Source organism: Myxine glutinosa, chromosome 8 (assembly GCF_964187855.1).
Source record: "Myxine glutinosa chromosome 8, kmMyxGlut1.1, whole genome shotgun sequence".
NCBI classification, from domain to species: domain Eukaryota; kingdom Metazoa; phylum Chordata; class Myxini; order Myxiniformes; family Myxinidae; genus Myxine; species Myxine glutinosa.
Genome location: NC_136268.1, coordinates 154,901,487 through 154,914,408, shown reverse-complemented (window position 1 = coordinate 154,914,408; position 12,922 = coordinate 154,901,487). Strand labels below are relative to the sequence as shown.

At 43.1% G+C, this 12,922-nt stretch overlaps 1 protein-coding gene across 2 annotated transcripts in view; it reads right to left on the bottom strand.

Annotated features, from left to right (window-relative positions):
• LOC137433043 (glutamine--fructose-6-phosphate aminotransferase [isomerizing] 1) overlaps positions 1-12,922 on the bottom strand; it is a 53,776-nt gene that overhangs the window by 36,387 nt on the left and 4,467 nt on the right. For both annotated transcript variants that reach the window (XM_068125460.2, XM_068125461.2), the window contains exon 2: positions 3,391-3,498. In XM_068125460.2, the coding sequence (XP_067981561.1) occupies positions 3,391-3,498 (108 nt within the window). The remainder of the gene's footprint in view (positions 1-3,390; positions 3,499-12,922) is intronic.

The following is a 12,922-nucleotide window of genomic DNA, read 5'->3' as shown; positions in this document are numbered from 1 at the left end:
CTCGGCACAGTCCCACAATGGGTAGATGCCCTCATTCACTGTCCTATAAATAAATAAGTTTGATTTGAATCCCTTCAGCTGTTTTCAAGTATCACATTTTCAACAGCCATGACAGGTTTCACATCGATCGGTGAAGTGGTTGGAGAGAAAGGATTTCTTTCAATATTGGCATGCAAGCTAATATGGCTGCAATACCACATGACATATGAACTGTGACCTTACAAAATGTACACTCTGCATTTGTATGGGTAGGGGATCACGTTTGTGAAGTTTCTTGACCTGATAAGGTTTATTTTTCTCTCCAAAATGGCTGTCAAATCACGTGACCGACGACGTCATCAGTTTCAAACTATATGCAACAATGGTGCTAGATGATGTTTGTAAAATTTTGCATCTATAGGGTAACCAGGTTTCAGATAGAATTAATTAATATTTTCCTTCAATCCAATATGGCTGCCACACCATGTGACCAATGACGTCTTTGTGATCATCTTTTAATCGCCATGCCTCGTCAATGATGCACGTAAAGTTTCGAGTCAACCAATTTGGAGTTTTGGGAGATGTTTTTTTAGGGTTTTAGGTTAAATCCAATATGGCTGCCAAACCGTGTGAACTATAATGTCATAAATTTAATATTTCAATACAAATGGGTCATAGATCATGTGCATGCAATTTCAGATTTTTAGGATAAGGAATTCGATAAAAATATTTTTGGCTGACATACCACTTCACCTATGATGTCATCATTATCATGCTTTTGTTCCACATTGGGAGTACTTGATAATGTGCCATGTTTCAAATTTTTCCATTCAGCGGTTTCCGAGAAAGAATTTTTTAATTGTTTGCATTCAAGTCAGGATGGCTGCCATACCACGTGACCTATGACGTCACAATTATATTTTTAAAAACATTCTGCTATGGGTGTCACTCCTACCCTGAAAGTTTCGTCTCAATTGGACATGTGGTTGCTGAGAAAAGCGAGGTTTAGCCCGTACGGACGGATGTACAGACGGACGGACAACTTGAAAACATAATGCCTCCGGCCACCTTCGGGGGCGGGGGCATAAAAAGGAGCAGATTCAGAAAAATTCGCCTCTTGGAAGGCAAATCCAATTGAAGGCAATAGCATTTCCTTTCACAAAGTTCGGAACAAGTGTGTGTCTACCCTCAGGAGAGCCAGGAAACACTATTTCTCTACTCTCAAGACTGAACTCTCAAACATGTCTCCCTCCTCATAATCCTAGTGGCGTCTGGTCAAATCTGTTTCTGGTGTTTGTTCCCCTTCCATCCCCTCGCTTCACTCAAACAGCTACACAGCTGACACCGCACGTGAAATAGCCGAATGCCTAAACTCTGTGTTTGCCTCAAAATCTTCTGTCCCAAACTCATATCTCTCTGTACCCATCTTACCCAGTCGAACCCAAACTGCTCCTGGACTCTGTGTCCTTCTCTTGTGACAAGGTGGAGAAGTTTCTGTCAAACCTCGATGGCAGAGTGGCCAGATGGAAGCCCTCCTCAGTGAAAGACACATGAAAGCCCGCTTGGAGTTTGCAAAAAAGAACCTAAAAGACTCTCAGACTGTGAGAAACAAGATTATGTGGGCTTTCGTGTGTCTTTTACTGAGGAGACGCTTCCGTCTGGCCACTCTGCCATAAAGCCCAGATCGGTGGAGTGTTGCAGTGATGGTTGTCCTTCTGGAAGTTTCTCCCATCTCCACACAGGATCTCTGGAGCTCAGCCAGAGTGACCATCGGGTTCTTGGGTCACCTCTCTTACCAAGGCCCTTCTCCCCCGATTACTGAGTTTGGCCGGGCGGCCAGCTCCAGGAAGAGTCCTGGTTGTTCCAAACTTCTTCCATTTAAGCATTATGGAGGCCACTGTGCTCTTGGGAACCTTCAATGCAGCAGAATTATTTTTGTAGGCTTCCCCAAATCTTGTGCCTCGACACAATCCTGTCTCTGAGCTCTGCAGGCAATTCCTTCAACCTCATGGCTTGATTTTTGCTCTGATATTCATTGTCAGCTGTGATACCTTGTATAGACAGGTGTGCGCCTTTCCAAATCATGTCCAATCAATTGAATTTACCACAGGTGGACTCCAATCAAGGCGGAGAACCATCTCAAAGATGATCAAGAGAAATGGGAGGCACCTGGGCTAAATTTCAAGTGTCATAGCAAAGGGTCTGAATACTTATGTAAATGTGATATTTCAGTTTTTTCTTTTTAATAAATTTGCAAAACTTTCTAAAATCCTGTTTTCTCTTTGTCATTATGGGGTATTGAGTGTAGATTGATGAGGGAAAAAATGAATTTAAACGATTTCAGCACAAGGATGCAACATAACAAAATGTGAAAAAAGTGAAGGGGTCTGAATACTTTCTGAATGCACTGTACATACATACATACGGACAGACAAACACTGCTCGAGACAGCTTTGCCTTACGCGCTATGGCGTAAAAAAAATCCACTTTGGCATTTTGGGGTATTATGTGCAGATCAGTGACAAGAAAAAAATCTCAATGTAACCCATTTTTAATTCAGGCTGTGACAAAAAATGTGAAAAAATCAAGGGGTGTGAATACTTTCTGATGGCACTGTATGAATGTAAGTATGTGTATATGCATGTGTGTATGCATGTGTGTATGTATGTATGTGTGTGTGGATATATGTATCATCTACTTCTCTGAGAGGTTTTAACCTAGGAGGCTCAAACTTTAAGGGATTAATGGAGGCACCCTGAAATTGTGCATGTGTAAGTTTCGTTTCATTCCATCAAGTTTTGCAAAGAAACGATTTTCACACATCTTGGCATTTTCTTTCTTTGGAGGGAGGGGGGGGGGGGGTGGGGATGAGTGCAAGTGTAATTATCTGAGCTATATAACTACGATATAGTATATATGCACATAAGCAGTATGCATACTTTTGTTTGATATACACAACCCGGATTAATTTTATTTTCAGGAGCGATCGAGGCAGCGGTCTGTTGCCTATACACCACGAAAATGAAGGAATGTATCAGAAGACCGTGTTGTAAGCTTGGTCCAACATCACTCATAGCGTGGGTACACTATGGTAATAGTAATCATAAGGATAATAACACGACCACCCTGGCAGCTCCCGGAGGAAGCAGGTGTTTCTGGTAACATATAATGCCTTCTATATGGAGTGAAGAAGGGGCTAAATAGAAAATGGGGCTCAATCTTAGCAACAGTATGCATAATATGGAAATGTTTCACTGGGCTTTACCAACAGTCACAAAATGAACTTGAACCACATATTGTGTACAATACATAAAGTTGGAAAACTTAGGAGTTTTCATTCATGGCCTCTTTGCACCCGAGAGCTCACAAATTTCAATATTGCTTGAACACACCTGTGAGCATTCGGTTTACCTGCAGAGTCATATCCACGATATTCTAAGCGTTGAAGGCCCTTGACCAGCATGCAGAGAATCTCATGGCGAGTGCGAGGAACATTGTAGTTGAGATAAGCGAAGATTCCTGTGCAGAAAGAAAGAACGAGAAAAAGAAAGAAAAAAATTTAAAATCTCAAACATTCCAGGATGTTCTGCCAACATCAAATAAAATGGAAGACCCAATAACTGCATTGGAGTCATCAGGAGGAATCTGGATAGGATTCAGATTTCAGCCGCTACTCCACTATCCCCAAATCCATCTAGTTGCAGCCAAACTCACTCTGGCCCATTGTTGCAGGAAGAGGATATCTCTAGTTCCAAAACACAACAATTCTTTTTTCGTCCCACATTCTTCAGGCTCAAAACCCACCACTCCATTAGACCTTTGCTGTCCAGAAAGAACATCAGGGCAAGACTAAAGTTTGCCAATGAACACCTTGGCAAAGACCAGCACTTCTGGAACAATGTGCTCTGGACAGATGAGTCAAAGGTAGAGCTATTTGGCCACAGTACCAGAAGACATGTTTGGCGAAAACCAAAGACAGCATTTGACCACAAGAACCTGATACCAACTGTAAAGCATGGTGGTGGAAATATTATGGTTTGGGGCAGCTTTGCTGCATCAGGGCCTGGGCAGCTCACCATCATAGAATCCACTATGAATTCTTCATTGTACCAGAGTGCTTCAGGATAATGTGAGGCCATGTGTCGGAAAGTTGAAGCTCAACCTAAGGTGGACCTTGCAACATGACAATGACCCTAAACATACCAGTAAATCCACCAAGGAATGGCTGAAAAGAAAGAAATGGAGGGTTCTGGAATGGCCAATTCAAAGCCCGGATCTAAATCCCATCGAGATGTTGTGGGGGGATTTGAAACGAGCTGCGCATGCAAGAAACCCCTCAAACATCGCACAGCTGAAAGAATTCTGCATGGAGGATTGGGCAAAAAATTCTCCCAGTCGATGTCACAGACTGGTAGACAGTTATAAGAAACGCCTACTTGAGGTTGTTTCTGCCAAAGGGGGCAATACCACCTATTAGAGCCAAGGGTGTACTTACTTTTTCCACAGAAGGAAATGGCATCTTTGTTCATTTTTTGTTGAATAAATTATTGCAAAGTCAATTTTTCATTGTTTTTTGTTCAATTAGATCACCTTTATCTATAGATACTGTTTATTATTAAATGAAGATCAAATATTGATATGTCCACATATGTTAAAAAGATAAAAAAACATTTCATGGGGTGTACTTACTTTTTCCACATGTGAAATTTGCATTTATGTTTATTTAAATTATACAATGGACTACAAAATGTAAATGTTTCATGATATTTGTTGTATTATATCACCTTTATCTATCAATATTGTTGACATGAAGATCAAATAGCTGTATGTTGAAATATGTTGAAAAAGTCAAAACTTTGCATGGGGTGTACTTACTTTTTCACGTGACTGTATATATCAGTTATTATGCGATTTCATACCGCTTTATACTGAAATATACCGATATATATTTCATATATATATATATATATATATTGTTGCGGATCTCCGACGTCGGCTCTCCCCTTATCAAGAGGGGGTTAATCCCCTTGTCTTTTTATCTGGCCGACGCGATCCTGGGGGTTATAACGTCCTTCCCGGGCAGCGTTAGGTATGGTTTTTAGGACTAGGGATTGGCTACTACCTAAGTACTAACGCTGACCGGAAACGAGGAAATAACTCCCGCCCGAATCACGGATATGGATGGAATATGCCGAGCGGATAGCAATCCGCGATCCAAGCTGTTAACAAGTGACGAGACCCGATTATAGCAGTTCCTAATCGTGCCACGCTTACCCAATGGAGAAAAGACTAGGACGATCCGATTAAGAGGAAACCAGAAAGAACAAGGTGATTTATTAACAATGTACAAAGAAGAGGAAACGAAAGAATGTACAAAGAGGAAGGAAAAGTACACAGGGCAGCCTTAAACAGTCTTATTCTATTCCCTGGACTCGGGCCCATTCGCTCTCAGATTCGGTCTCAGACTTCAGACTCACGCGGGGATGTAGATGATAGGGTGGAAGGTCCGGCGATGGCGTTCACAGCTCATCCCGGTCCTTGACTCGTACCAGCAGACGATGATGGAAACCCGGCAGGCAGCTCTCCGCGTAGCGTAGGCGCGAGCGGACAATTATTGTGACGGTAAAAGGGTAAGCTGGGCTCACGCGACTTCGTGGCTCTTGGCCGCGTATGTAATATGTGTACCGGTGCCTTTACACGCACTCCCGGTATTACTCTGATCGCTCCAAGCACCCCTTCCCCAATGCACGCTGCAGTCCTCGGCAATGGGTGCCGCGCGCTCGCCCTTTGTAAGCTGGTTGCCACAGCGCGTCTCTCCCTCTCATACTCAACTCTCGTACCAGTTCTTCTGAATAAAGCGCATCAGCCCTCCCCGCTCAGAACTGAAGGTCAACCTCATATAACGAGTGCAGTTGCGTCAGTCCTCTCCGCACAGTCCTTTGTAATGAGCGCTGCTGCGCAAGTCCTCTCGAGGGCTTTGTGTCCGCGCTTTTATAAGCCAAGCCAGCGAACGCTCTCGAAGCCCCAACCACGCCCGGTCAGGTGATCTCACCTTAGCCCTGATTGGCTGGTGATGGCTTACCGGCTCCGCCTTGATGGCTGTTTTGACATGGCCGCAGCTCCATCCTTGCGCTCCGCCTCCTTTTTCGGGCCTCACCTCGTGGCTTTTGGGCTGGTTCGAGCGGAAGCCCAAGGGCAGCGAAGGCTGCTGGCCAAGGAGCGTAACAAATTGGGAGGGCCGATGGGGTATAGACTGGAGAGCGCTTAATGGCGTCGCTTGGACGGAGGCTGCCAAAATGAACAAAAGGGGCCTACTCTTATTTGTTTGACACATCGCAGATGCAACTACTGGACATGGCCTTATCTAAACATACTAAGAAATAACTACCGTCCTAAGGTGACCTACGTGTTGCATGTGGCCTATTTATGGGGTGCAACCTTTAACCTTTAATGATGTTATCTGTGTGGGTTCTCAAAACCGCAACAATACACACACACACACACACACACACACACACACACACACACACACACACACACACACACACACACACACACACACACACACACACACACACACACACACACACACACACACACACACACACACACACACACACACACACACGGTGTTAGGCTCATAATGGAACTGACAGACTCACAGACACACGAGTCAAACACTTAACACAGCCACTGAGCTTAGGGGAAGTGCCGTCACTGCTGTCACTTCCAAGAAAACTTTGGGCACCAGCGACTTCATAACAATGGCGCCACTTTTCTCACCACACTCAGCCTGCATTTCCTCAGGAGGAATTTTCTCCTCCCCCGCCAACCGATGGGGATTGTCCGTGCTCTATCCTTTTGAATGCTGAATGGCAAGCAAGGAAGCAGCACGTACCATTTTAGCTTACCTGGAACGAAGTTCAGGGGAGATTATGCGATGGCGCGTTGTCAGCTCGTCCCTCAGTCCGTAAACACTTGAAACTTCTTCTCCGAAACCGCCGATGGGATTGCGACCAAATTTGGCGCAAATAATATTTGTCGTGTTGTGACTCAGGTTTGTTTTCACAGCACGAAGAAAATCGAAGTGTAAAGGTGTCTTAGGGGGGGGGGGGGGGGGGGAGGGGTCAAAGTGGGTCCAGGTTTGACCCCCCCAAAATAGACATTTGCTTTCTTCTCTGAAACTAAACACACAATTTCAATGAAACTTGACCACAACCTTAATCAGTCGTGATGTACCAAAGTTTGTTCATGGCATGAATATAAAAAAAAATCAGGCCGTGAGGGGTCTTCTGGGGGGTTGCTACCCAAAATAGGTATTTGCTCTTTTCTCTGAAACTACATACACAATTTCAATGAAACTTCACAACCTTCATGACCTGTGATGTACCAATGTTTGTTCAAGGCAATAAAAAAAATTGTGGTCTGAGGAGGTACACGGGATGGGAGTGGGGAGGGGGAGGATGAGGGGAGGTAGGGGTTGCTCCCCAAAATAGGTATTTTTTTGTTCTTTTGTTTAAAGTGTTATGATTATGTTAGTATGATTCTACATGCTGCCCTGTCTTCTAGCAACAATTCAAATTGGTTTAAAATACCTTTAGTCAGTGCAGTATACCGTTTATTCTACCAGGTGAGCACCAGGGGTATTGCCCCTATATTTTAATACATGCTGGAGTAGATTTTAAATACATGTAAGAGTAGATTAATGTCTCCTAATGTCATTGTCCTGTATATGATTTATGTACAAGATCCTCCATGAGACAATTGGGTGACTTAGAATATTTTAAAAAAGGACTGCACACAAATTCGATTTGCATTATCACTTCCATGTCATTCCAAAGAAAGCTCAATAAGCATGGAACGTATGTGAAGAAAGCATTTCACTAAAGTTAATTAGAGCGAAGTCGATGACGCGCCATCGCAAATCCCCACACTTTCACTTAATAAAGCAAAGTTGAAAGAGGGCAAAATGTTCCACCAGGAATGAGTGAATATCGAATTTTGAGTTTTAAATGTTTTTCGCATTTTGAAGCTTGTGACCCTGTGGGGCAAGAACCGGTTTGATAGGTATGTCCACGTCTGCGGTTGTACAAACGTGACGTGAGGACACGTAAGCTCCGTTTGAAATATTCCAAACAACCACAAATGCATCCTCAGCGATAAATTAGCATTATTATAATTATGTTACAAAGTAATCAGATATTTGACAAACTGTTTGAACTGAGCAACGTGCTTACTTAAGCACGAGTTAAATATTCTTCAAAATGGTTAAATATTCAAAATTTCAGGGTTATGTATCCACGTCCCCAGTTTTGTTTTTGGTTAAATATTCAAAATTTCAGGGCTATGTATCCACGTCCCCAGTTTTGTTTTTGGTTAAATATTCAAAATTTCAGGGTTATGTATCTACGTCCCCAGTTTTGTATTTGGTTAAATATTCAAAATTTCAGGGTTATGTATCCACGTCCCCAGTTTTGTTTTTGGTTAAATATTCAAAATTTCAGGGTTATGTATCCACGTCCCCAATTTTGTATTTGGTTAAATATTCAAAATTTCAGGGCTATGTATCCACGTCCCCAGTTTTGTTTTTGGTTAAATATTCAAAATTTCAGGGTTATGTATCTACGTCCCCAGTTTTGTATTTGGTTAAATATTCAAAATTTCAGGGTTATGTATCCACGTCCCCAGTTTTGTATTTGGTTAAATATTCAAAATTTCAGGGTTATGTATCCACGTCCCCAATTTTGTATTTGGTTAAATATTCAAAATTTCAGGGTCATGTGTCCACGTCCCGTTTTGTTTTTGGTTAAATATTCAAAATTTCAGGGTTATGTATCCATGTCCCCAGTTTTGTTTTTGGTTAAATATTCAAAATTTCAGGGTTATGTATCCACGTCCCCAGTATTGTTTTTGGTTAAATATTCAAAATTTCAGGGTTATGTATCCACGTCCCCAATTTTGTATTTGGTTAAATATTCAAAATTTCAGGGTTATGTATCCACGTCCCCAGTTTTGTATTTGGTTAAATATTCAAAATTTGAAGGGTGATCTCAAAGACCCAATGGTGTCACTCTCAAACACGATCGGGTTATGCATCCACGTCCCCAGTTTTGTTTTTTTGTACACAATTGCAGACTGCCGAACTAGAAAAGCAGGGATTTGCACAGTGGTCCTCACAATATGTGATACCAGCCAGTCTATTTATTTGTGGGGACCTAAAACACTTCCCTTCACCCACTAAGGAATGGGGTCCCTACACATTCCCTAACACCCACGATAGAGCAATTAAAAGAAAAAAATCCCCCAAAAATCAAAATTTATTTTTCAAAAAATTTAAATACATTTTGCTCAAATCACTCCCCGGCACTCATTGATGAACCTCTGAAAGTTTGACGAAGATCCGTTTAGCCATCTTTGATAATAATGGCATCACGCACAGACAAAGAAAGTGCTCTCTTATATAGGTTATTAAAAGGTGGGTTTATTATTGGATTGGTAGCGGCTGATCAACCCCGTGCCATGTCAATAAACAGAACAACATGGACCCCACTATGCGAGGACAACACGGGATGCATCACCGCAACACCGGTGCCGGAACAAAAGCCCCACACTTCGTTATTGTTAAAAAGTGGGAACGGGGGTGGGGGAAGTGTCAATGTATCGACCTTCTAATTTTTGTGAAAAGGATTCAATTTATTACTGTTGCTCAGATATATAATTTAATATGAACATCGAACCTCTTTAAATAAAAAGACTCCACTCTCTGCCGCTCCATTCCTCTTCCCTCAGATCGGCAGTCTGCAGCCTCCTCACTCTCTGAAGACCTGGACAAAATCACAGACTGGTCAAACATGTGGAACATGTCTTTCAATCCTGACAAATCTCACACTCTTACTATGTCTCTCCGAAAAGATCGACTGGACAACCCTCCCATCTACTTTCTCAACAATCCTCTCCAAGAAGTTCTGTCGCTCAAGCTTTTGGGTCTCACCATCTGCCATGATCTTTCTTGGGAAAACCACATTTCCAAGCTGGCCTCCAAAGCCAGTCGCCGACTGGGCATCCTCCGTCGTGCGAAGTCCTTCCTAGGCACACCTGAGCTCCTCACCACATACAAGGCTTTCATCCGCAGCTCAATGGAATACTGTTCTCCCCTATGGGCTGGTGCTCCTGCTTCACACCTGGCTCGGCTTCACGCTGTTGAATCCAAAGCTTTCAGAATCATTGGAATCTCCCGCGATGAAGCTATCTCTGAGGGCCTTTCACTCACTCACCGCAGGCAGGTAGGTGGTCTTTCTGTCTTCTACCGACTCCTCTCCAGCCTTGCTCCCCCAGCTCTCTCTGTGCTCTGTCCCCCAAATATTCCTACAGGTCGCACAAGATCTGCCAGCCACCCTCTGATGGTTAAACTGCCGAAATCTCGGCTCTCTGCTCACCTTCACTCTTTCATTCCTCTTTTCTCCCGCCTCTGGAACAAACTCCCACACTCACTTCAATCACACTCCTCCCTCCAGGTCTTCAAAACAGCTGTTCACCACCATCTCTTATCTTCCCCCATCCAAAACCTTGATCTTTTCTACCCCCACTAATTCACCCCAGATCCACCTTGTTTGAAATTCCAACTTCTTTCCTGGAAGTCTTGGCAGTGTCCATATGTTTTATACCTCTCCCACCCCCCCCCCCCTTCCCATGCCTCCCCCCCAAAGCCCTCTCCCTCCCACAGTTCTCTCGATGTCTCCATGTCTCTCGGTCCCTGCTCTCAAATGTTGTGTTTGTGTCCTTCCCCCTCTCTCCCCATCTTGTCTACCGCTCCCGATGTTATTTGTTTTGTGTGTCTGTTTGTCTTTCTGTGTGATTAATGTTCGCTCTTTCACGAGCCTCGATCTTGTATACAAAAAAAAAAAAAAAAAAAAAAAAAAAAAAACCTGACAGGTCAAAGGGGACAGCAATGCAATAAGGTTGGAACTTGTAAAGGTAGATTGGAGAGATCAAGGAGAAAATTTGAGTGATGGACAGGCATGGGATAAGGTCAGCCATGACCTTATGGCAAGGGAAAATGGAAAAGCATTTATCCATGAAATGGAAGAGGCAAAGAGGGAAAAGGAGTGTACGAGGTGGAAACAGAGAACCCGGGCACGGAGCAGATGCAAAAACAGAGCATGGAAGAGATACACAGAGACAAGGAGCATTAGGGATTATCAAAGGTTTTCCAGAATCGGAAACTACCAAAGGAAAACAACAACACCAAAAGAAGGTGTTGAATGAAGCTATTCAGAGTTTTTTCACCACGGAGAACCTGAATAACAACATGAACATTCCTCGCTTGCGTAAAAGGTTGTCAAAAAGAAGTTACTGCAACTTGATATAAATACGACCACTTGTCCTTGTCCTGATGGTGTGCAACTCGAGAGTTCTCAGAGAAGTGACCCACGTAATCTGTTCACCTGTTGTAAAGGTATATGAGGAATCTTTGACTCAAGGTGTTCTCACTATGGACTGGAAGAGTGAACATCATCCTGCTGTACAACACGGAAGGCAGGGCAAGTGCAGTAAACTACTGCCATATTAGCTTCACATCAACAGTAGTGAAAGTTGTGGAATGTGTAATTAGAAACTTCCTTGTTCACCGAACTAATAGACCGTTAGAGAAAGCCCAATATATTTTTTGGGGAGGGGCAGGGTTTGTATACATAGTTGAGTCGCGTGGAAGATCTAGTACACCGAGTAGATCGGGATGGAGGAGCTAGTACAAGTACACTGAACGGATCAGGAAGTAACAAGACAAAAGGACCAGCAGAGAGAGGGGGAAACACCAACAGCTGCACCTGTAAACGAGATTAACAGAAGCTTGGGGATGATGAAAACGAGCTTTCAGCCATCTTGGTGTACATATACACTTGCCATGTTATTAAAGTCACTTGTGAGACCTGTACTTGAATATGGTTACCTGGCATGGGGTCATGCATTGGTTTTTTGACATGGATAAAGTGGAAAGGGTCCAGAGTAGAGGTACTGAGCTTGTGCCACCATATCCAGACAGGCTTGAAGGGGAACCCAAACGCTCAGACGACCGACACTAATCTATCCCTTGGTACCCTACAAAATAAATGTGATGTGTCTTTTTCCCATTTGCGATTTATAAAGTGGGTAATTTTGCGATTGAAAGTCGAAATCTTCTTCACATTAGCCGTGATAGGGTATGATGCGTGATGCGTGATGCGTGGGTATGATATGGTATGTGGGTGATAGGGTTTGCGTTAGGGTATGATGTCACCGAGTGAAAGTGACCGCCACTTCCGTATTGTCTACAGATAACATCAAGGAACAACTTAATTCAAATGCCGAATAATTTTTCGAATTTCTACAAACTAGTACATCCGCTCACTACGGAAGCGGAAAAAAGGGTCATTTCTCTTTGGGGTATGTAGATTACAGTCAATCTATGGTCGGCCTCAAGAACATTGGGTGTGTTCGATTACCAAGTTTCTTGTGAAGAAATCGCCAAGTGGTTTAAGCATTTGAGCAAGCACTCCATTCAAAACCGCTAAGGAACGGCTGGCTTGGCAAGCGCTTGCTAGCTGCTTGGTAAAGGAGCACAACCCGAGCTTCTCTCTTTCAATTTCGTATCAAACAGCAGGAGCGAGTTTCAAAAGTTTGCTACGAAAAATGTCACGGTAGCGGAAGAAAGGGCCATGTTATTAACCCAACATTTGTGGGGTATATAGAGTACCATCGATCTTCGCTCAGTTCTGTAAGTAAACCTTACTTCACGGATGTCGTGATCCTCCAAATTTCTTCATTTAGTCTTTAGTCGCTTCATTAGCGACTGTTTAAAAAGCTAAGCATACGTGTTTGTGGTTTATAATATTTTTACTTCCTGTAGAAGCCATCCCACGGAACGCCATTATAAATATAGGCTATTTATACACTTTATCACTGCAGG